This window comes from Camelus bactrianus, chromosome 3, assembly GCF_048773025.1.
Source record: "Camelus bactrianus isolate YW-2024 breed Bactrian camel chromosome 3, ASM4877302v1, whole genome shotgun sequence".
Lineage (NCBI taxonomy): Eukaryota > Metazoa > Chordata > Mammalia > Artiodactyla > Camelidae > Camelus > Camelus bactrianus.
In genome coordinates, this window is record NC_133541.1 from 65625579 (window position 1) to 65652352 (window position 26774).

The window sequence follows — 26774 nt, forward strand, 5'->3', positions numbered from 1 at the left end:
TACAAACTTATATGTCAATTACATCTCAGTAAAGCTGGGAAAAAAAGACTAGTATACGTACAAGGTCTGCTTAAGATATCTCAATAGATCATAAGGTAGGCATTGTGAGTAAAAAACTTTCAAATTGGTATTATCTTCAAATGAGAAGAGTAGGGGATAGTTTAGAAAAAAAGGAAAACAATGACAACACATACAGAGGATTCAGAACAGTATTCTTAACGGAACAAGCTATTTCCATCCTGTTCTTTTAGGCAATAGAACACAGTCAGAGTCAGGGCTCTGCAGTCAGACAGACCTGAGTTTAAATCCTGGCTTCGCTCTGTAACCTTGACCAAATTACTTAGTAACTGCTATGCCTTAGTTTCCTCATACTGGTACTGACCTTGTCAGGTGGTTAGAAGGACTGAATGAAATAATGCTCATCGATGTCTGACTCAGTAAATGTTAACTATTGTTACCTAAGGAATATCTAGAGTTTCAGGCAAAATATTAAAGACTTGGTGAGTGTAAACATATACTAAAGATAATATATGACTCATTCAAGCCAATCTAGATTCTATTCAAATAGGAATATAACTTATTATAAATTATATTAAGTATTTATTTATAAATTATTATTTTGCTAATCTCAAACTGCACTCCCTTAATAAATAAAATCTGGTCATTAGGTTAAATGTTGGTAGAAAATATGGTTGACTTGTTAAGTTAGCTTAGAAGTCCCAAACTGCATTAGCAGTAGTTACCATTTAGTTTTCTTCCCTTTGCTCTGTCTAGCTTAGAGACCTTAAACATGGTAGCTGCTAAGTGCCTAGCCTATGGTAGATACTCAAAAAAGCTGAACTGAACTATTTTCAGGCATCCCACTTGAACAGTGCTGTTTGAAATCTTTTTTACCAGTGACAAAGCATTTAATTCTACACTTTGAGACAAGATCCAATAGCATGGTGGTTGAGAACATGCATCTCGAAGACATAAAGACCTACATATGAATCTTGATTCTGTACAGGTGATCCAGGACAAGTTAATCTTTCTAAGCTTCTTTCACTATTTTTGAAATTGGAATAAGGAAAGGGATGTATTTAGTATGGTGCCTGCCATATGGAAAGCATTCATTTAATAACTGATTTATACCGAAGTTCAGATAAAGGAGCTTGAGAAAGATCAGTGCACTTGGACTTGTGGAAAATGCTTCAACTTTTGGTGTTAAAGCCCAAACACATAGTTTTCTCTCAGAAATAGGAAAACATCTCAATATCAGCCTTTAAGACTCCATAGCAACGTACACATATTTTTAACCATATGGATCTTTTCTTCTGTTACAAACTAAACTATATTTAGCACACATAAAACTTTCATATTGAAAGCACTATACAAGTAAGCAGAAATTTTTTGAGTATATAAATATTTTAGAAAATAAGTACACTTATGAAAATGCATTTATAATCTATCTAATAAAATGAAAATTATTTACTATGAGCAAAATTATAATGTTCCTAAATTAACTGACTTTGTATCCTGCTGTAATCTAAACTTGGCTGATGCATCTCTGCTCTGTGATATGATACAGCTTCCTGAGGAAAATAAAAATTTTGAGAGAAAACATTAAATGATTTGAAAATTCTTAGAGCAATTTGGCATTCTGGTATCTTATTAAGGAAGGTAGGTAAAAACATAGTGAATGATTGATATTTTCATGAAGTGATCATAAATTCAAAGATAGCATTTCACCAAATGATAATTTTCAAATACTTAAAAAATATAGTTTATGAACCTATTTAGAAATATACCTCAGAGTTCTATTTAAAAACAAGCATAATCATAATTTTAAAAATAATCATATTTTTCACCTTGATTTTTCTCAACTGGTGAGAAATTTAAATGACAGGAAAAATTTATTATATCATAATAGGTTTTTTCCTTTTTCCTTTATCTTTTGATTAAAATTAAGAATCTTTAAATCAGCACTTAATTGTATATATATATCCTTATAGAAACATTATAGGAGGAAACTTTAAAATCCGCTATAGTTAAAATGCTGCGCCTTCATAATCAATTACAGAATTTTGTAACTATATTTCATAACAGCTCTTTGTCAGAATTGGCTGACTAAAATATTACAACTATAAACTTCCAATTTTAGTTGATGAAAATCTCAAAAATTTTCAACAATTCTTTTTACCTAATAGTACTTCAGCTTTGGAAGATACAAGGGGTTAAAAAGTAAACTTTTCTATTTTTTATATATATATAAAGTTTCATCCAATAATTCATGCAATTAAAAAAGCCAAACTCTTATTGGCAACATTTCTGACCTACATTTCCAGTATCTTTAATCATTTAAGTGACAGGAAAGAAAACACTTGTATTATTATACTTACAGAAGAAGAAATGCCTAAGAGAAATGCATAGTGCAAAATCTCATAACATTTATTTTCTGATTTAATTTCAAGTTTGCAATCAAGTTTAGCCAAATAGAAAAGTGTTAGAAAATTAAAGGTATCGAAAGGCTTACGCTAAACCAAGTAGAAATGTAAAAGATCACTAACCCAAAGCATGCACGGTTCCTCTATGCCTGCTGGAGCTCTTGCTTGTTCTAATCACACGAACACCACTTTCTTTGAACTGCAGCTCACAAAATTTTTCAAGAAATTTTGCCATTTCTTCTGTAACAGTATCCAGGTAAGTTTCTTTAATGAATTTCAGTGTTGAGGATGGAGCTAAAATTTCACATAGTACGTTAAAATCCTCTTTTATCATTGAGTATAACTTAAGCATTGTACCTTGGCATTCATTAGCCATTATGTCTAAATTTGATTCTCTGCTGTAAGAAGAAAAACAGTTCTGCAGAAGATTAGCCAACAGTTTATTCTGTATGTTTTGGTACTTGACTGTAACTTCTGATTCTGGATAAAGAAACAAGAGTTGTTGCATGCACTGATTTTTCAACAAAATTTTTTGCTGCGAATTGTTTATTTCATTGTGGCTTTGTAATTTGCTCACTAAGAAGCGTCGGAGATGTAGTCTTATATCATCCCATATAGACTTTACATCCATGTTGGAATGATCTTCAACAGAATGAAGAGAAGTCCTAGAGAGGAAATGCAAACATGATCCACTTAGAGTTGATGGGAATGAAACACTGCTCTGGCAGGAGAGGTCCCAAAGTAAGTCCAGTGTCAGTTCTTCTTGATTTTGTTCATTCTTCAACAAATCTTGCTAATAAAAGTAAATTATAACATTAGAAATGTGATTAACTAGAAGAGTAGCAGGAAAAAAGGATTTCTACAATCATACAGAATTTCATAATAATTCACTTCAATTTAAAATTGGTACTCTGATGTTCTTCAAGAAATTTTTTTTCTGCATATGAAATCTAAACAATTCACACCATTTATGGTCTGTTAAATTGTGTAAAGACCAGGTGATGAACTAAATTTTCAGTTAGATCTCTAGACAAGAGTTTTCAGCTCTCATTGTTGTCCATTCCTGATATAACCTGAAACGTATGAAAGCTGTAGCTTAAAAATTCTAAATAAAAATCTGTAGTAAAATATCTACTGAAATGTACTCCTAAGACAAAATAAATTCAGGATCATGCCCCTAATTAATTCCTGGTAGATAATTTTCATGCCTGAATGAATATACTTATTATTATAAAACCCCACATGAACATAGAGAACGGAGACCTTTAAACATAGTACACACCGAGGGGTTACTAGTAGCTGCCACCCTGAGAAATAAAATTTAATACACTTAAGAGTTTAACTTTCATTTACATGCCTTTTTGAGAGTCATGTGAAGAAAGATTTTACCTTGGAAATTAATCTGAGACTATTTCAGTTCTCTCCAAAGAAATAACTAACTCAAAATGGGAAAAATATACTCTCAGAGTTGTTCCTCAAAAGATGATAAAAATTATTTCTTTATACTTTCTGAGTTAACTGACAGAAAACAATGGTAGGTATAATTATGAATAGAAAACAGACAAAAAATTACTTTCTTTTTGGACTTTGAATTACACACATGAATTTTCCTTACAGGCTGACTTTCCTGATTATGTCTATTTCAGCTAATACTGAAATTGGCTTATATTTTCTATATTGCAACAAGCTGATTATTTAAAAAAAATAGAAGCAAGGTTCAAGCAGCATAAAATCAGGCCAGCTTTGAAATGTCTTATTGACAAAGATACCACAGGTATAATGTGTGACTCAGAATTATAAAAACCTTCTAGACAAATTCCAAGGCTTTCTCTCAGTCATGCTAAGTTCAGTGATGTCTAATTTAATGTTTTACCTGTAATAAGTAATAATACCTAATATAGATAGTGTTTTATTATATAAAAAGCACTTCTCTATACAGTCTCTCACTTATTCATAATAAAAACTCTGTGACATAGATATTTAAAAACCCAATTTGCAGATCAGGACACTAAAGTGCAGCATGTTTAAGTTACTTTCCAAACGTCACACACAATAAAGCACAGAACCGAGAGTGGACGCTGGCTTCATTCTCCTCATCCATGTTCTTTCTACTACACTCCAGAGAACCAAAAAGTGCATTGACCTTTCTGAAGCTCTCTTCCTATTTAGTTCTTTTAATACTTCGGGAAAAGAAATGTCCTTAGGTAAAGTCCAGAACACCGCCATTATAGTAAATACTATAAAGCAAACTGGTCATGTTAGTGCCTTAACCTTAAGTTTCTTTAAATCAGTCAATAACTGGAAATATTTGACCAAGCAAACATTTAAAGAATAATAAATTACAGAAGTTTAAAACATGTGTCATGTGTTTAGTATGATTGCTTAAATTTTGAAAATGACTTCATATAACTGCCATAATGAGACCTCTGTTTCTTATTTAAATAGGTAATTAATAAATAAAACTTTTTTATGGAAAAAATAGATATATGAACAATGCTGTCAAGATTGACACGTTCAGCATGTAAAAACTTGGTAAGGTTGTTTTAATCTGGATCGGTTTTAATAATATGCTTCTTTTCTCAAAATAACATGATCAATTATGTAAAAAAAAAACCTAGGTCTGGAACAGGCCTATCAGTCTAATGAATTTGAGCAAAACTAAGGCGGCCTTTGCCCTGCAGTGAATAGAGAATGACTTATGTGTGACAGATTAAAAGATAATTAAAAGCTTTTGCTTTTAATTAAATGAGAAAGCATTATTACATCGATATTAATGAAATTCAATACTCATGGCTCTTAATAGAAATTAAAGGAATAACTATATCCATATTTATTCTTCAAGGCTCCACCTTCAAGAGATAATGGGTGAGAGGATTTTCTTAAAAGAAGAAGGCTTCAGGGCATATAGTCTTCCTTTCTCTTCCTTTTATTACTTTGTAAACATTAAAGAGACATCTGCAATAATAACAACAGCCAAAAATTATTTTCATCTGATTCTGTCATCCTACGCCATCTACAACCTCAAGATATTTTCCACATCTGCCTCAGTCAATGTTTGATGTTTACCCAAAAACAGTGCCTTTTCTCCCCTAAATTAAATTAAAACCATAGCTACAGAAATACTGCTTTCTAACAATTGTGCTGTTTCTCTGGGAAACTGTTTTTGCAACCTTATAGATATAGGTGTAATAAAATAACTATTCTTATTGAAGGTTACAAAAACCTTCTAATACAGAGAGGTGTCAGTATCCAAGAATGACCAATGTAATAATTCTTCATCAATTAACAGTGATCTTGTATAAATTGCTGCCTTGATTGAAAAGAACTGGATATGCCTGCAGGTTGGGAATGAAGGGAATGATGGCCAAGGCTACTTAATAGATACAATCGATGAAGATCTTATTATGCTTAATAAGGAGCACAGAGAAAATGAGTGTTGTGAAAGGACACAAAATGTAATAAATACCAACTTTTCTGGTAGACAATTATGGTACATTTCAATACATTTTGTAATGTTGATATGGTAAATATCACACTACAAATCACCCCAGAATTTTAATGTTTAACGTCCATTTTTGTAAAACTTCATGTTATTATAAAAATCTTAGTTAAAAAAACCCAAACAAACAAATAGCTTACTGGATTCCACTACGGATAAAGAAACAAAACAAAACACAAACCCCAACCCCTAGATATGGCAGCTAATATGGTCAATGAAATAAATATTTACATCCAGAAGTTGAATGAATTGTATTCCATGTTCACCCACCCCACTCCACTGTAAAAACAAAGATTCTTTTTTTTTTTTTACCAGTGTTTTGAGGAATTTTATCAGATCTCCATGGGGAATGGAAGGTGACTTGTATGAGTTATAATTATAATTTTTTAGCCATTCAGAACAGTCCATTGTTGTTTGTAGCCGCACATCTGGATATTGTTTGTTAACTTCAGACTGTATTTCTTTAATGCAATGTTCTATGCTATAAAAAAGAAAAGAAAAAGCCATTTTGGTAGGAAGTAGGTAATGGTTCTGTCTCATAATATCAGGTTCTGAAATGTTCATATGTGATACCTGGTTGTATACAACTTACAAAATTATAAAACGTTCATATGATGTGAAAATAGTAACAAAGAAACTATATATTTTCATTCATAACTGAAAACTGAAAATTCAAATTTTGTGGCAGTTTCATTTCAAATGCAATAGAGTAAATATAAGATATCTAGCTAATCAAAGGTGAATTAGAAATTCCTTTGTGTTAAAACAAAAATCAAGCATGAATGCAATGAAATAATGATCCCTTTGCGAGGCAGTGGATGGAAGACAGAGGTAAAATACTATTGATGACTGAAGATCAGAAACATACATTATCTACTCATATATGAATGACTATAAAAATTATGGAAAACTTCAATTAATGCAACATTAAGAAATCACAGAACAGTAACAAAGAACTTGTAATTTTAAAATTTGTAAAAGATACATGCTGTATATACACTGTTACTACAGCTAAGTACATTTTCCTGCCATCAAACTCTACCCCCCCAAAAAAACCCTAAAACATACAAAAAATTGCATATTAAAAAAAAAAGACTGGAAGGAAACAAAACAAAAGATTAATAGCAATTATCTTTGGGTGATGAATTGGGTGTTTTTTACTTGTCTATATTTTCTAAATTTTTTGAAGGCATAAGATGAAATTCTTCATTTAAAAAATAAATAAATAAACAGAGAAAACATGCCCAATTGCACCTTTCAATATTTATGTTTTAAAAATTAAAAGTGTCTTTAAACTAAAAAGAAGTACAATATTATCTTAATTTTCATATAAAAATCTGTGCATTAATGATTATAAATCTTGTGTGGGATAAACTGATGGCCTTCAGCATAATGTCATCTGTGGAGCCAGATGGATATGACATATTACTACCACCTGATGGCAGCATATCTAAACTGCAAGAAAGGTTATAAACAGGAAAATTATTTAAGTTGAATCCCTTCACCCAAAACTGACAAATTATGCATTTGCTTCTTAATAGTATTAAGAAACATCTGTTACTAAAAAGGTTACTACTGTTTTGAAAATATCATTGCTATTAATGATCAATTTCATGTGATAGAAACATGTAGGCTTTGGAAACCAAGCTCTGATTATTAAAACTGATGTCATACGAAATTCTCTTCTCCAGAATTCGTCAGGTGTGAGCTGCATATAAAACATACACTAAAACTTTAAGGAAGGCTTTTCAGGAGACTTCTGAGCAGGGATGAATTCAAACTGAATTACCTTGAAACAAATACATTCTGGGAATCAAAGAGCCTTTTCATGAAAACAAAGAACTTATGAGAAAAACAATACCTCCTTTAGGCCACAGGCCACTCAGTTGCCTGATGAGACAGTCTTATTCAGGAATACGAGTTCTAAGTCAGACACAAGATTGGCATATATTTTCCTAATTTATGTAAGCACTTTTATGGACTGAGAAACACGATGCCGTAAGCATACACCTTGACTCTAGGGATCCGTTATCAAAGGTTTTTATTATAGCATCCTCCTGTGTCTCATTCAACAAAACCTAATAGATTACAGCAATGTGAATTAGAAAGGCTCAGCCGTTAGTCTACCTAAATCTGTTTCAATCAGGACTCAGCTTTTAGGCTAATCTCTAACATATGAATCTGGGTAGAGGCCAATAACTACAACTTACAAATAGAGTAAAGCCTTCCAGAGGGCTAGATATTTTAGTAATTTGTCCAAACACTGATAAAGGGATTGAGCAGTTGCATTTCACAGGACCTCCCTCATTGATACAAACTAAGACTGTTGAGCTGGCTTTTAAAATCACTTTGTTACAAATTCTAAAACAACAGAACTCATCTGCACCTGATTTGGTTTTTAGTTGGCTAAATATCTTGTCATTCTGTCATTCACCACTGCCTACATGTCTCACTGCTTTAAAAGTTCAATTGTTTGAAGTCTAGAAATTTATTGTCTACTTGTTATATGAAATAAATATTTTCAAAATTTAAGATGAATGTCAGTTTGTTATGTAATCTGACACTTTATCTTCCTTAATTGAGGTCAAAATTAATTTAAAAATTAATTTTCAACATCTAAAAAGTAACATTATTTTCGTATATGTGTAGTAATAATGCTGATAGGGATGGTAATCTTGGGTGGCAGGAGATCTATATATCCTTAGACTTAGATGATACAAGAGCTTAATCTATATTTTCAGAAATAACATGGTACTTGTCTTTATTTTGGTTTAAATGTTTTCTGTTCAACTATAAGTTGCTTTGAATTTTCTTTAGAAGCAAGGCCAGTCATGAATATACAGCCAAAGTAATTCAGAAAAAAAAAAAAAAACCCAATTAGCACATTTATTACTAGATCCCAAACATTGGACCAAAAATGTCAAAAGACTAAAAATAGATGTATAGTCTCTACCCTAAATAGTTCAAATTACCAAATTTACACCATTGGTTGGCTTAGTAAGGATTTTTAAAGAGCATATTCTTAACTTTATTTGTAATATTAAGACCACTGAAAATATCCTAAATGTCCATCAATTGAGAATGATTAGTTATATTCATTCAGTGGAATCGAGCCATGAAAATAAACAAAGTAGAAATACAATTATCAACATGGATGACTCTAATAAATGTAATGCTGAGGGAAAACAAGGGACCAATGAATACCAACCATACAACAGTTTGAAAACATGCCATACAATGCTATATATTGTTCACGATTATATGCTTAGGTAGTAAAAGTGTAAAGAAATGTGCTAGAGTGGGGAGGGTATAGCTCAGTGGTAGAGTGTATGCCTAGCATGCATGAGGTCCTGGGTTCAATCCCCCGTACCTCCATTAAATAAATAAATAAATAAATAAATAAATAAATAAACCAAATTACCTCTCTCTGCAAAAAAATTAATTAACTAATTAAATAATTTTTTTAATGTGCTGGAAAATGGAGTAAAATCTATAAAATGTTGAATCACTATGTTGTATACCTGAAACTAATAGTACTGTAAATGAACTACAATAACAAATACATGCATACAAATTTTTTAAAATGTACTGGAATGATCAACTTCACCAAATCCAGGGTGGGGATGACAGTGGGATGAGATGGAGGAGATGCACATAGTGAGTTTCAGCAGGAGTGGTAATGTTTTATTCCTTAAACTGGATGGTAGGTGCATGAATATTTGTTAGGGTACTCTTTCTGCCTTTTCATATGCCTCAACACTTCTTAATAAATCTGAACCCTAACATGCTTTAATTAATGACTCTGAATTATCTAAATTAATGATGTGTGCAAGTGGATGCGTTATTGAGAGGCTGTGTATAAATCAATTTATAAACCATTTTTAAAATGCAACATGCAGTATGCTTCTTTAAAAGATATTGGTAGTAATTTTCTCATTCAACATTCATTCCTAGGTTCCTTGAGTGTAAAAATTACTTATTAAATGAAGGTATGTTCAATAAACATTAACTGAATGCTGAATACATGGTAGGCACTGTGATATATGCTAAGGATCTAAACATGATTAAGACATGGCCCCATCCCTAAAGGAATTCTGTCTAGTGAGACAGATAGGCCTGTAAATGAATAACTACGTTATAGTAAGACTTGATAGGAGGTGTGTACAATGTGCTGAGGGAGTACGCAGTGGGGAGCCACTAAATGTGCCTCTGGGAGGTGTAGAAAAGGCTTCTCCCTGTGGAAAAGGAGATTATATGCAAGGATATTGATGCTTTAAGAAAATTAATGAAATCATTGTGCTTAGAATTCCCTGACACCTGACCCCTGAGAATTCAGTGCTGATCATCTAATCTCACTGCCATGTCACTTTAAAACTATATTTATCTGGATGGTAAAATATATTTATTTTTATGGTCACAACTACATTTATGCATGTATGTATGTGTGTATGTATATATGCACTGTCTTACTTCCAAAAGGATAGAGATGTCCTGCAATTAAACAGACAGCACTGAATAACAATAGCACAGGAGCTGATTAATATCAGGCTGGAGTAGTTGAGGACAGGGAGAGGAATGGAGGAAAAGAAAACAATTACGACATAAAGTCCGAACACTTAAGCTTACTGTAAAAACTCTTTCAAGATTTTAAACACATAGTCTTTATCACTCAGCCACAAAATAATTCAAATTGGAAAAAAGTATGCTCTACTGATAAAAATTATTAGAACTTCTTTGATGTAATGGTTACAGAAAAAATCTAGGTGTGCTTTCATAGAAAGTTACAATTTTTATTTTTCTTTTTTAGATCAGGATAGAGGTGTCATGGCAGTATTTTACAGTATGGGAAATGTAAACATTAAAAAAATGTAAAGCTTTTGAGACAGAAGGGAAGGGGGCAGGGCACAGCCACTCAAGGAATGACAGCAACGAAAATGGTGGAAGATTCGCCTCCTAGCTGGCCTTGAGGATTAAGTGGTTTGACTTCTAGTAGACCTTGAGCTTCATTATATGCTCATTCTAACAGTGTGATCAAATAACATGCCCGCAGGCGCCATGACAGCCCCAAGGCTAACGGCAAAAGGCCAAAGAATGGGCGGTGGCCCAATTCCTGGTGATCTCAGCCCCTTCCCCAGGGCAGTTGGATTGATCCCACCTGTAGGCATGTGAAGCTACTGAGACCATAAAAAGTAACAACACCACACCTAGTGGCCCTTTGCGCTCTTTCTCCCCTTTGGAGACAGCCCGCACTCTGTCTATGGAGTGTGTACCTACTTTTACTTTAACCTGAGTACCCAATTCCTACACTTCTTTCTTGCCTTTCTCTTGCCTTACGCTCTATGCAGTGTGTATCTCTCTAAATAAATCTACCTTAACTCAACGGTGGCTCACACTTGAATTCATTCCTGTGTGAAGCCAAGGACCGACACTTGGCAGGGCACGTCCCAGGGGCTCCACCGAGACCTGGGACTCAGCCCCTCTCACATCCACATCCGTTTTCCTTCATCACTTTTACATTTTTGATGCTCTTGTTTATATTTCTTACTGACAAATAGATTCAGTCTAAGAAAAAGGCTTTTTCAATTCTATCATGTGTTTAAAAACACAAAGAAATAGTTGTGAGGTTAATAGAACTTAGGATTTTTAAACAAATCTATTTACTAAAATTCCTTGTAATTAACAGGTAGTTAACACGAAAGAGGGCAGATGTATAAAAACTAGTATGTAATTAAACCATAATTCAGCCATGAAATAGAAACTTATTTTCCTGATACAAAGATATTTCTGGATAATATTTTTTAAAGGTTTAGAAAAGGATTCATAAAATGACTACTTCAATGGGTACAAAATGTAATAAGAAATTAGATATTCATGCTGAACTGTTTTCGATTTCAGAGGGGTTTTGGTTTGAGTAAGTTTTAACTATACTTTCAGGAAAAAACATCCTATTAGTAACACTCTCTTTAAGTCTTTCTCAATTGAATCCTCCCCTTTCCATTCCTACTGTGAAAGACAGGGCTCAGGTTCTTATCACCTCTCATTTGGACTATATAAATAGCCTCCCGAGATTCCTATCTATTGTCAACACATCTTTTGTTCAGAGTTATTCTATGAGGAAGACAGAATGAAAGAAATGTTAGAGTTAGGACCCTCTGTTATTTGTTGCTTTATATCATCAGTCCTCACCACAAAAGTTTAGAGAGGCTCTAGAATGGTTCAGATTGCTTCCAGAAAGTTCAGGCTCAGTGGAGGGCAGTGCCAACCTAAAAAGTCTGAAGCGCTTCCTGAAGAGTCAGCCATGTGTGAAATACTCCCCAACTTCCAATCAGTGGCATGGTAGCCCCCGTACTGGAGTGAGCCTGGCGTTATATCCCAAGGCACACTTAGAAGATCTCTTCTTCTTCCTGTAAAATTTACATCTGACTTGGGATCCCTCTTAGGAGGGACCGTAGTGATGATGTAAGCTACACGAAAGTGGCATGGGGTTTGTTAACAATATAAAGAACATTTTCCAGAAATGTTCTATAGGGGTAGTAGGGCATAGCAGTTTAATACCCATGACAAGCAAGAGTAAGTTAATGGACTTCTTTTTTGTCTGTGGAGACTTGTCTAGCCTCCATATTGCAGCACAGTTACTAAAATCGGAATGTGGCTTAACCCAATGAAATCATACAACTCGAAATCAGGAGAAAAGTGGGAAATTTGCACCAACATTTACTCTGTACTGATTCCCTTGATTCTCTTCCTGAGAAAGAGATAGAAAAAAGAAAAGAGAGGGAGAACATATGTACTAACAAAAATCAGAAGAAATTTGGGAACATATCTAATCTACATCATTATGTCCACTGCCCAGATGAATTCAATTACTAAGCCAGCCACTAAACAGATTTGACTACTAGTTATAAACTGAGGGTTATAACAATACCTATGGTCACATTGTGAGAAGACATGACATACAGCATACACTTTGATAGACTGCCTATAGGAGAGAAGACAGTTGCAGCATTGCTTGAGAACAAGTTTATAACAGCTAGTTGTACAACTTCTAAGAAACCATTGCATAAACTCTCCTAAGGAAGGGAGGGCATACATATGCATGTATATATGCAGTAACAGCAGAAAGACTGCAAATAATGTACACGCTCATCAAGAGGGAATTGGCTTATTATATGGAGAGATTGAAAAATATGCATTATGTAAAAGAAAATCAAATTGTAGTACACACACAAATCCCCATTTGTGTAAAAAGGGGAGTAGATTTTTGGATGCATGCATACATAGGTAGGGAATATTTCTGGATAGTTATACAATAGCTCATCAATTACCTCTGAAGAATAAGACAACTTGGAGGGTCAGAGGAGTAGGAAAACTTTCCAGCATCTCTGCCCTTCTGTACTGAACTTTTCCTTATATCTGCCTTTCTCGACTGTCTGAAATTTTCCCTGAATATACGTTACTTTTATAATGTAAAATACTTAATGGAAAAGAAGACTAGCACTTGATGACAGTATCCTCTGTCACGTTCTACCCATCTAAATTCACACCAGCTTAAGCTAATGCAAACACAACAGATGCCTATTGACTATCCTCTAGCCTACTTTATGCCAGGATGGTTTTAGGCAGTGGGAAAACAGTGATAGAGTTCATCTTTAAAGCAGAAATAAAGTAAATAATATCAGCCTCAGCCCCCCTCAACTCAGCTCCATCCCAGGTCCCACAGAAGGATATTCTTAAACATCATTCTAGAATAGAGTCTGTGATTAGCAAGGGCTGTGGTGTCAGTGACCCTCTTTAGACAGAGTGTTGACTCTGCTGAATCCTTGACTAGGCCCTGTTCCAGGGAAAGCTGTCAGGGTCGGGTTAGATCTCAAGGCATTAAACATCTACAGGAAAGATGAGCCAGTCACAGTAGCCACATCTCGCTACCAGGGCTCACTCCCCTTTTAGTGTTTCCTCCCCTATTCCTGCCCTCATGGCTGGGCTATCTTCACGGGGCACCTCTAGTTGGTGTCTCATGAGTGGGGGCTTATTTCCCCCGGACCATGAACTCTGATTCTCAGTGCGGAATAGTGCCCTGACTGTTGCTGGCTCAATCTCCTTATCAGGTCTGTATTTTTAGTACAATATTACTCATACTTTTCTTATTAAAACAGTTTATAAATAGGAAGACACTTAGTTCCCTTTCCTTATTTCCTGTGAAAAGATAATCACAATAATGTTCCTTAGGAATATTCCCAAACAATAATTCTTTATTGTCTCCTGGCTATTGGCCAAGAGTAGGTCAAGCTAACACACATAAAAATTAAAATTGTACTTTAAAAAACTGTCAAACACTTAAAATGTATGCATTATGTGAAAGAATCTCTTAATAATCATGGATGGATGGAGCTACTGATTCCACATTTTACCCGATGTAGCTCAGCCTCCTAAAGCAGAGATCTGAGGAAAGGACTGAGGGCAAAAATACAGGTCTCTGGAGAAAAGTTGGAACATCACAGACATTCAAATAATGGAGCTAATGTTGACAGAAAATGACGAGGAGAAAGTGGTTCAACATGCCACCTTGAAACATAGAGCATGGTTAAATTTATAGAAACCATGTATCCAATATTCTGTCATTCTCTCCCCCCACCCTGACCCCACCTCTCCTGGATCAAGACAAATGATACCATTTACTGTAGCACTTCTTGTTCTTGCTTCACATTAAAAAAAAAAAGTAGTAATCCTACACAGTGCCAGCAAAACTGACATCCTGGGGTACATGCAAAGATTGTCTGTAATTAGGAAAAAGAAGGATAGAAGAAACTCGTAATAATATAATTATATCTATCCAACTGAACATTAAGAGGAGAAAAATCATTCATGTCGTATTGTGAGCCCAAGAGAACTTCTATACCTCAATATCATGTCAAACTAATAATAAGTTCCATTCAGCTCAAAAAATATTTCAGGGCTATATGTGGTTTTTAAGTTACTGAACTGAGTCTGTGGATACAACATTCACGGTATTCCTCTTTGGCAGGTTATTTACCCTCCTGCTACCCACGCTGATATGTGTTAAAAGTAAATGATTCACTGTCACTGATTTCCACTGTCAGACCTCAGAGTCACCGAGCTCTGGCTTGAATGGAAATGAGGATGTAAAAGTGGCAATGGTCTGAGAGAGTGAAAGCCTCTCTTGAAGGGCAGGTGAAGGTTCAGTGACCTCTGGGCACTCTGGTCCATTCTGGTGAATTACTGCTTTGGGAAGCAAAAGACCCTGTGGCTCATAAAACCTGATGATATTAAGAAGGGGGAAGGAATTCACACTTAGAATTCAGGGTCACTGTTAAAAATACAACTTTAAAAATTCAAGGGTAAGGAAAAATACCATATTTAAAAATGAATTACTAATATTTTTTTCTTTTACTTTCTGGGAAAAGCCATATCATACAGATGCTCATTACTTATTCAATGTACACCATTGGGAGATAAATAGAACTGTTAGAATACAAAAATGCCAAAGGTAATTCAACTACTGCAGTGTAAGTGTGGCATAACTGATTCGTCATGACATACAATTTTCTAAAAGCTATTCTGTTAGAAGGCAATAAATGAGTGCATAAATGATTTACACTCTTCTGAACCATGGTTATTATTCAGTATTTTATTTTTAAAAATATATACACCCTATACTATTATGTTTATTCTCTAGAGTATAATAAAAACATAATTGAATTTGATGAAAAATAGACTTGATTCTAAATGTAGCATACAGCACATACAGCTCTCCCTTATTTTATCCCTTGTGAAGATCAATGGTCACTAGAGGTGGTTTTGCTCTAGGTTCGTTTTAATATATGGGCAATAAAATATTTTTAATTTAAAAATTATATCCTTATATTCCATGTCATATTTTCTTTTTAATACTAACATCTGAGTTTTGCCCTAAATAATAATTTATGAATGCAAAATACAATATTTTAATCACTGTTTTACCTCTAAATATGATTTCTTATCGACCAGATAGGGCAGGAAATTAACTACAGATGGTTTAGCAAATAAAAATGAAACAGTCTATGACAAAAGTATCAGAGTTCAGTGACTTGTTTTGATGGAGCCTCAAGGCCATTATGAACAAAGAAGGTTGCTTTATAAAAAATATTTAAAATTTATTTTAATAGAACCATCTCTAGAATATGTACATGTGACTTGTTAATCTATTTAAGCTAACACTATTTTCACTTAAGTTCCTTTGGGCTAGAAACTGTGTCATGCAATATATAAATTAATAATATATAAATTACACAAATACATAATTACATTGAAGTTTAATATAGTGATTTTATATTTATATATAATATAAATCATAATATACACTCTACATAGTAAGGTTAAGTAACATATACATGGTATTTAAAGTGTGTGTGTATATATATATATATATATATATATAAAGGGTAGATATAAATTAAAAATAAGAGGCTTAATTATCCCTGTTGAAAATTGGGGGAAAGAGTTCCCTCACTTCCTTCTTCCTAAAGCATGTAACTTAGAAAATTGTAATTGTACATACTTTTTCATCTCTTTGAAATATATACCTTGGAAGACTAGACAGGCCTTTTGTCAACTTTCTTGGCCAGGTCTGTCTTTCTCAAGAACCTGGGAGCCATCTTTCGAAATGCAAACTCCCTAACTCCTGTTCCTGTGAAGAGCAGGAGCCAAACTTCAGCGGGTGCCTTGTTCCAGGATGCAAAACTGCTTCTTGTTATAAAGATATGAGAAGTTTGCTTCTCCTCAGGATGAAGCCAGCTAGCTTTACTCATGGAAAAGTGGGGATAAACTATGTGTGAAAAAAATGTGCTGTCAAATCCTTTGTTGGAGGACTGGTTACTGTTTATCTTGAAAACATGCATGTAATGGGTGTACCCACTAGACTATATAAAGGGTGTGATTCCTTTCGGTCTTTTCAGTCTGTCAGCAGATGACCTGGGATGAGTTTTGCATTCTGGTTTACTGCCTGTTGAATAACAGAAATGTTTTCTCTTCTGCCTTTGTGGAGATGATTTCTGGGATGGGAGATTTTGTTTGTAATTAAAATTCCCCAACAATATGTTATCTTTTGAATTTAAGTTATCTATGCCCATTATTAAGATGAAAAAGTAACTGTATTCTCATATGTGAAATAAAATTCCTATTTTATGGCAAGACAAGGAAAATTTAAACAGAAAAAATTCCTCTCTGTCCTATGGTCTCCTTTTCCCCCACACTATGCATTGTTTATCTGCATTAGGCATTGACTAAACCTCCCCCATTGGCAGGAATATCTGCTCAGTCTTAAAAAGTAACATTCTCCAAGCATCAACAAGACAACTCCTTAAAAGATAACATTTCTTCTTGATCTTGTAAGGGGTCACATGACCCACCAGGAGGACACTTAAATCTGGATTTTGTTAAACTGTCAATAATATGCCATTTGATGTACAGCCCTGTCTCCAAAAACTTAACTGTGCCTTGATTTCTAACCGGCAGAACAGTCAGAGCTTTCTGAGGTGCTATTCCTGGGTTATAATTCTCAAATTCGGCTCGAATAAAATTTTCCATTTCTTTCTCAGATCAACTGAATAACTTTTCATTGACACATATAAAACATGAATTAGAAAATCACAGGAAAATTTCACTTGCTTGATTCAGTTTCTTTGACAATTCAATATAACTATACTTTAAATTAAAAAAAAATACTATATATCGTCCTGTAATATAAATTTTCACTGTGTATAATATTTGTAACCCACATGAGGTGAATTTTTAGAATCTTTGACCAAAAGGATTCAAATAAGTGAGCTGACTCTAAGGTCCACAAATACATATCGAGACAGAGCCCCTTCTATCAGAGAGTATGTATTGGTAGAAATATGTTTAGCTACCCGGCTTCCCCCAGTGTTGGGTAATGCTAATTTTTGAGTAGGTGATAAAGACTAACTATGCATATGTGGACTCCCTAGCCTCCCAAGTAAGTGAGGAAACTTAAAATGATAAATATTATGAGACAGGATGGAAGGGGGCAGGGGACAGCCATTCAAGGAATGTTACAGCAATTAACATCAAAATGGTGAAAGATTCAACCCCCAGGAGACCTTGAGGCTCAAGATGATGAGAGATTCAACTTCTAGCAGAACTTGAGCTTCATTATACGCTCATTGTAATATATTAACATAGTGAATAACACGCCCACAGGCACCAAGGCAATCCCGAGGCTGGCCATAAAAGGTCAAAGAGTGGGAAATGGCCAACTTCCTGGGAATCCCAGCCCCTTCCCCTTAGACTGGTCCTTCCACTTATTAGCATATGAAGCCACCAAGTCCATAAAAACCAGCAACAAGGTGCCTCTCGGCCACCCCTCTCTCTCCCTCTTTGGATATGGCCTGCACTGAGTGTGTACCTACTTTTAATCTGAGCACCCAATCCCCACACCTTGTAGACTTTCTCTTGCCTTTCAATGTATCTCTCAGAATAAATCTACCTTCACTCAACTGTGGGTCACTCTTGAATTCTTTCCTGTGCGAACCCAAGGACCTAAACTTGGGGCATGTCCCAGGGGCTGAACCGAGACCTGGGACTCGGCCCTTCTCATGCCCCACATCTGTTTTCCTGCATTAATTACATTAAAATAATTTAATTTTAATGTTTTGCTTTCAGCAGTTTGAGCAATCCATGGCCTTATACTACCATTTTATTTTCATACCTTAATTTCAGAATTTTGGTTTCTGTGTTTATCCACCAAGTGGGAATGCTTAACTCTAAACATATTAATGAAAATTCAGGCCATCAATACTGGCAAACTAAGAAATCATGAAAAGTGTAGAGGAGCAAAATTTGCCACCCTAAAAATAAAGCATGTCTCTTTGGCATATTATTTTACATTGATTGTTTTCTAAGAAACAGAAGATGCGGTAAACACTCTGAAAACCAAGTAGGAGTTAATCTCTTGTAAGAAATATTCACATTTATAAGAGAAATCTCCATTTGTAAGGGTGCCCTGACTATACCAGGCAGAAGAGGATGACCAAATCTCTAGCAACTCTTATTAACGGAGAAGGCACTTACCTAAATCTGCATAACAACCTTATTCTTGTTTAACTGTGTTTTTCCTGGTAACCTCCCATAACTGACTGTCCACACCTTCAAGATCCTTTTTTTCTCTTTAGCTGAAAATGGTATTTAAGGTGAGGGAGGGTTTTGGCCATTTTGGCCAGTTATTCAGTTTTTCTGGGTTTCTCCCATTTGTACATGTTATTATACTTTTGTTCAATTTTCTCCTTTTAATCTGTCTCATGTCAATTTAATTATTAGACCTCCCAGAAGAATCTAGAAGAGTAGAGGAAAATTTCTTCCTCCTCAACAACAGTAATTCAATAAACTTCATTTGAAGGCAGTGCCTATATTTTCTAGCCTTATTTAATGTAGTAATCAGATAAGGAAAATCATCTTAAATTCTAGAGAGGAGGGTCTAATCAATTTTTTTTCAGGAAAGTTAATGATAATTAAAACTTAAAATTATCTTGAGAGCAGGAAACACTAAATCTAGACTAAATAAAAGTTCATGTAAATAAAATATAAAAGCAAATTGTTTTAAATAATTAGTAATAGTTACCTTGTAGCATTTTGTTCTATCTTTTCATCAATGTCACTGAAGATCTGTTTAAACTCCAAGTCTCCAGGAAATGAATTTAACAAACAATGTAGGTTAAAAGAATTATGGGAATATTCATCTCCACAATCCATTCTGAGGAATAAGAATAAAAAACATGTCAGTTTACCCAAAATAAAGGAAAATACCCCACCTCAAGTGGTGATACTAACCCAAAAATAATAATTCCCATTTATAGGTAAAATATAGCAGTAGAAGAACTAGGGTATTATTTAGCTAGGTAGAGTGTTTTGTTATTTAAATTTCATGAGGTGTGATCTAATTTTCACAGTTCTCTTTGGTTTGAAAGCTGAACAAAACAGTTCAGAGTACTTAAGCATCCTGCTGCTTCTCACAGTAACCAAGAGCTGCAAAGGAAATCACAAAGTCTCAGAGACCACTGTGAACAAGGCTGAGTGCAGCAAGATTTCAATAGCTTCCCTTCACCTTATCAACATACTGACCTAGTAACTGTAACCTCAGAATTTTTCAAGTGTTGTCCCCTGACTCTATTTTTACATGAAGAAGGCAAAATTTCCCTTGGGTTCCTCTAACACCCCTGTCTACCTAAGTACTGATAACTGAAACTTAAATACTCCTTCTAAAGGGAAAATATGCATTTTCCCACTATCAAAACTTCATTTTTTTCATTCCATAGGTACTCAGTGAATGCTTGCTACGTAACAGGCACTGTAGTAGAATCTGGGGGTACATCTCCAACAAGTCAGAGTCCCTGCTCTCATGGAGTTTTTGTTCCAGTAAGGAAGGTAAATTTTAAAACCACATAACCAGATATATTTTATAAACAATCACACAGGGAGAAGTGCTATGAGAACAAATAAAGCAGGACAATGGGACAGACTAAGAATAATAGAGTTGGGGCAGAGTGTGAATTATTTTACTTAGAGATGTAATTTTTAGACATAAAATGTACTTATAGAGTAATCTGATGCCTGACTGTGTAAATAAATGAGAAATTTAAACATTAAATTATAACACATATACATACAAGAAATAGTAAAAAGAAAAAGGCTTGGGAAAATGTGATTTTAGTTTGAATAAATCCAAAATACTTGAAAAGTTGTCAAAAAAGTTTTGCAGAAGCTACAACACTGATACCCTCATCCTTAATTATTTAATTATTAATAAATTTAGGTAATTTCCCAGAACAGAGTACCTCATTCCTGATCTCTACCCTGCACTCCTTTCAGGGAGTGTTGGGAGGTCAGCAGCTGCAGTGGATTGTGATTTAATCCAAGCAGAGTTAGATGGCAAGTGCCAATGTGATTCAATCCTTGTAGAGGCAGATGGCAAGTGCCAGTTTTTAGTTGGCAGCATATTATAGGTAAATATTTGTTTCCAAATGAGAAATTACACCTTTCACTGCAAAACATTTTAAAATAGGAGAATCCTAATGTATGAGGATTTTGGTGTTTTAAAATTATATATCCATGCTTATTCTGTATTTGGAGCTAATTGAGTTTCAAATGACAAGTCTTGTGATGCCATGGACTTTTACATTGAAACGGCCTAGTTAGTTTTTCATTTTTTTTTTTAAATAAAATCTCTGAAGAAAAATAAAAGATTTATTTCAAAACTACTTCCTTGAAGTTCCAGATAGGACCTATGAGAAATCTTCAGCTATTTCAGTATGTGATAATAAATTATATTATTGTAAAATTTAATTGAATTATTAAAAGGACACTGTAAGTTTGTTTCTGAAGCTTATCTCAGAAATCTTTGGATGGAGATCCAATGCCCCAAGACCTGCAACCAAGATAGTATACATACTGGAAAAGATATAATTTAAGGACTATATAAAACCTAGATGGAAGGACCTTTATCAGGTCTTTTTAACTAGCTCATGCACAGTGAAACTGAAGGGAACTGACTCTTGGGTTACTATATCCACTTACAAAGGGCCTCTGCACTGGACTGGCATACAGAGTAGACCACAAAATCACCCGAAAACAATGCTCAAACAAAGGAAAAGCTACCAGACCAGGATGAGAAGATGACATCTGAGGTATACAGCTGACCCAAGACACCAAACCAGGCCTGTGTAGCAATTACTTTGATAATTGCTCACACTTCCACTTATGAACTAAATATATATTTCACAATCTTACAAGTTAATCCAATTGTTAGGTTATGATCAATTACCTATATCCAGTACTTCTGGGTTACCTTGGTGGATTTCTCCACCGTCTCTAATTGGATAGCCATTAGTAAATTTGTTCTAGAAGAAAGAAATTATAGTTCTGTTCAGGCCACTGAACAGATTGATTAAGATCTGTTACTAGATCAATACTAAAAAACTTAGTATTGATATTACTAAGTGGGTGGGATTCCCGCACCCGGCCAATTAATAATACCTGCTCTAAGCCTGGCCAGAAATATAAATTTTCTTATAAGGTAACTCAAGCTCAATCAAGGCAACAAGCAAAATTTCAGCCAAGGAATATAACCTTCCTCAATTATGAGCTGAACTTACATGGTTAACACCAAGGTACAGTCATTTAAGTATAAAGGCTCCCTTATGTTTGGAAAAATTAAACTGTACTAAGGACAACCAGCCTAATAACACGAGGAAATTTGGCTGGGTGTCTTATGAACAACGCCTGTACAGAACACACTAAGTCAGGTGACCTGGGGTTACACTGGGCTGCATCTCACAGACGTTCTTGACTTAAATTCTTACTTATGACTTTCCTAACACTGCTAACTATATTATTCATATTTTGCCTATTTTACAAAGTTGTTGTTTCTTGTATTACCAAACGTGTGACTGAGTCTCTGATAAAATCATGACTAGGCGACTTGAAGCTGTAGATCAGATATATACTTCTGTATGAGACCAGTGACGGTAATAGTGTAACTCTAGATATGGGAAGAAGTAACAAGAGGGAATATTTTCCTGGACCATAACAGACTAGTAAGACCAGTGATCCAGAGACTTTCTGCTACTGTTAACTAGGCCTAGTCCTGTAATAGTACATTGAGTGGCTTATCAATGAAATCCTTGCCTGATCTAGGAATAAGCATTTCTAGCACTATGGAACAAAATGGCCATACAATACTTCCCAAACTATGGTCGAATTTATGACCATGAGGGGACCCTACCAACTAAAAATTGGCATTTGCCATTTGCCTCTACAAGGACTGACTCACGTTGGCACTTGCCATCTAACTCTGCTTGAATTAAATCACAATCCACTGCAGCTGCTGACCTCCGACACTCCCTGGAAGGAGTTCAGGGTGGAGATCAGGAATGAGGTGCTCTGTGCTCTGGGAAAACTGGCAAACAGGCCCTCAGTTAGTTAGATATTTTCAAGAGAAAATTTGATGAGCCCAAATCTAGTATCTCCACATCTCTAGAAAAGCACTAAAATCAGTAATGGTGACATCTGCTCCTTGTGACTAGCAGAAAGCCTCTGCCTAAACGTGTGCCTGATTGCACGAATCCCCCTTCACTAAAATCATATGTAACACTGAGAACCCCCTGCCACTTCAGAGCAGCTCCTCAGGGGAATCCGAGATGCTGTCTTGCAGACTATAGTCCTCATTTTGCCCCAAATAAAACTTAACTCATAACTCTCATGTTGTGTGATTTTATTTCAGTCAACAGTGCCATAATTAATATTAACTTTAGATCAGTTAATATTACATAAAATCCCCAAAACTATAAGTTTAGTGTCGGAAAACCCTATTATCATCAGAAGTTACACTTTTTAGGATAACAAAACCTTAGTATTTTCATATACCAATGAGTTTGATATCTTCGTATCTTCCTAGCAGCTCAATTAGTTTTAGTTATTATCAGAACAGTCATTTTGTTAGAGCAGGCAGGTAGCTAGATATGAGCAGAGAAAGGTTAACACAGGCCAAATGACAAGAAACCATATATCTTATGAGCAATAGAGGTCCTTGGGAAGACCAAGAAAAGCAGGAACCTCCGGACTCATAAGAAACAATACATTTTGGGTTGGCAAGCATCCTGAAAGCAGACAAAGAAAGGTGGGACAAGAAAGGAATGTCCACAGCCCAAATGTAACCTTTTGTTCATTACGGCCTCATCCAACTTCCTGATCAAGACTGAAAAAGGACAAAAATATCCGTCCTCCCATCAGGAAGGTGGAGCTGAGATAAAGATCAGAAAAGACAATCCCAAGCCCCTCCCCAACAATGAATATTCTGCCCATTCATTTTTACACCCCATATAACCAGCTTGCCAAAGAAGCCTGGGGCTGCTACCCACCTGGGTCTGCCCGCTCTCGCCTTGAGAGCATACTATCTATAACTTAATAAATCCTTGTTTTGCTTTCTTGACCTCCATGTCTCGTTTCTGAATTCTTTCTGCAATGAGACTAGAACCTGTTCTCTAACAACAATGTCTAAATTCAATGGCCAATATTACTAATAATGAATTCAACTTATGTATTTGCATATTTTTGAAACTTTCTGGGTAGTTCAACTTTTTGGATTTTGAGTTATTCAAAAATTGTTCCAAGAAAATAAAATTTCACTTTTGGAATGAAGAGATTTAAATGCTTGAGGGTTCTTGTAGAGAACTCAAACTTAATAAATACTCTGTTTGTACCCAGCTTGTCTGTAATAGAACAAGTTATACACAATACTCTGTTCAGAGTTTTTCTAATTTTTCAATATTATAAGGCCTCATTAGTTCAGACTCCACATATTCAAAACTAAAGAAAGTATGTGTAGAAGTCAGTTTAAGTATAATAGCAAATTAGTAATATGATTTGTGTGTATTTACCATGTACAAGGTAGTATGTATAATAACCTTCCTTAATCTTCATTATAACTCTACAAAATAGTTATTATCATCATTTATAAGGGAGGGAACTTGGGCCTAAAGAAATTAACTAACATGCCCACATTATATAGCTATCTGTATTAGTGGTAGGGTTTGAACCCAGATCTATTTGGTTCTTTAACTTGAGGTTGCTGGTCTTGAGAAATGAATCAGTTACTCCATACAAAATGTTACAAACACAACATTGTAAATCAACTATATTTCAATTAAAAAAGAAAACACATTGCAGGATGTGGAAATGATATTAACCAAAATGTTAAAATGGTTATCCTTGGACAGACTGGATAGCCTATGGTTGATTTTTACTTTCTTTTTTTTTTTTCTTTAAAATCTCAAATTCATGTTCTTTTGCCTTTTTTCTTTTTTAAAACTAAAAATTGGTTAAAAAAAAAAAAAGAAAGGCCAGAGCCAAAGGCAGGGCACAAAAATAAGACTTTCCCCCGCTGCCCACTCCCCTCCCTCCTTTAGCCTTGGCCTCCTGGGGTAGGGTCCAGTGGCCAGGCATTGGTTTGCAATTGGTTTTCATAGTCTTCTTATGGAAGAGTCCTTATCCTGCGCGTTCTGCTTGTGGTTTTCTGTTGGCTATGTTCTAGGCTGGATATGGTTGAAGGACTGGATTGTGACAAAGCTAGGCTGCTATTTTCCCATTCACACTCACTCTTCTCCTGCTGTGTGGAACTCGTGTTTCCATCTTAAATGGCAGAGAAGAAGAATATGTTTCCAAGGGTCCTTGATGTTGCCCCCCTCATCCCAGAAGGAAAGTGGAATGGAGGGGACTCTTAATTCCTATTTTCTTCTTTATACTTAGCATCTTCCTATGTTTTTACAGTAAGTACTTATCATTTTATATATAATTAGGAAAAATAGTTTAAAAAGAAATTAGCTCTGCTCTCAGGAGGTGTATGATCTTTTATTTTACATTTTATATCTGTTTTCGTTTGAAAAATCTTACAACAATAACACTTCTTTCTTGCCAACTCATGTTTATCATTTCTTTCAAAATCTGATTCAACCTTACATAGTTCCTAAATATCTCTTAACTAATTAAGAGCATTTCACCAAACTTTTTGTATTATTTTATGGTATTTGTTCTTATAAATGCTGTTATAAGAAAATGAGTTGTTTTATATTATTTCAGTATTAAATGTGTATGTCATGTCCTTTACTGAACTCAGCTCTGGGGTAAACCAATAATGGACACGTTGATCATTCAGATGAAGTAGGTGACCATGATTTCAAAGGTTTTCCAGTGTACACGGTTGTATGATTTTCTCTGCTTAACCTTACTAGAGAAGTTAACCAATATTCACAAAGACTATATACTAAAGGAGTATCATTTGATAACAGTGATGGAGTACCAGAATGATAATGGTTCAGAGTTTCCACGTGACTGGCACAGACCTGTGACGCTTCCATATTTGTGATAAGGTTCCAAGGTGATGAAGGAGAAGAGAGACAAAAGTCATCTTTATAGGTAAACAAGCAGTAAGTTTAAGATGTTGTGTGACAGGATAAAAGAAAACTTGATGGGCAAAATATAGCAATAAGATCAGAAAATTAACCTGAGTGAATAGGTATGCACAGGACCAACACAAGAAATTAATAAAGGAAGGAGAGTAGACTGATAGGTGATGCTAAGGTTTGGATTTAGAAGTTTTCTCATTAATGGCAGTATTCCCTGCAGGACTATGATAAGAAAGAAGCATGCACTGAATGTGTATGAGCACAGATGCCAAATTTCCCATTTCCTTACATGTACTTTGTGGGTCCACAATGTGTCTAACACTGTGCTGCATATCAGGAACAGAGAGTGAGTTATTGAACTGTTCAATAACTGTTCAATAACAGTAATAAGGAACAGTAATAAGAATAACAGTAATAACAATAACAGTAATAAGAATAAGACCATAAGAAATGGAGAAGTAGAAAGATCACTGCTATTCTCTAAGTAAAAGATAACTATGACTTCAACAATAGAAAAGTCAGTTATTGAGGGACCAATGTAGTTTGGCAAATACTTCAGTGACATTTCAAAAAGACAGAACTGCCTTTTAAAAAATCTAAGGGGAAAAAGAAAGGCTAACAAGCCACAGATTAAGATATAGCTTTATACTCTGTTTATGCTCCTATTAAATTATCATCAGGGACACAGTAATAATTTGACATGATGCATTAAGTCTCTTATTCTAATCCATGATCAGTCAAAGATGGGAACTATAAATTTTTAAAGTACAATAACTTTGGTTTGGAAATTGCCATTCCACAACACTGTTTTTATTTATTAATTTTTTTTTTAAGAGGAGGTGCTGGGGATTGAACCCAGGACCTTGTGCATGCTAAACATGC

The 26774-nt window shown here is 34.8% G+C and overlaps 1 protein-coding gene across 9 annotated transcripts in view; it reads right to left on the bottom strand.

Annotated features, from left to right (window-relative positions):
• The window catches only part of KIAA0825 (KIAA0825 ortholog), a 348749-nt gene that overhangs the window by 288055 nt on the left and 33920 nt on the right, over positions 1-26774 (bottom strand). For 7 of the 9 annotated variants that reach the window (XR_012505528.1, XM_045512549.2, XM_045512551.2 and 4 more), the window contains exons 3-5: positions 19556-19687; positions 6235-6403; positions 2547-3216 (exon numbers count right to left, since the gene is read on the bottom strand). Coding sequence is in view for 8 of the 9 variants with exons in the window: in XM_045512549.2 (XP_045368505.2) it covers positions 2547-3216; positions 6235-6403; positions 19556-19686 (970 nt within the window). In the remaining variant the exon portion in view is untranslated. Of the gene's footprint in view, positions 1-2546; positions 3217-6234; positions 6404-19555; positions 19688-26774 lie in introns of those variants that run through there. The other 2 variants (XM_045512550.2, XM_045512553.2) reach the window with 2 other exon arrangements.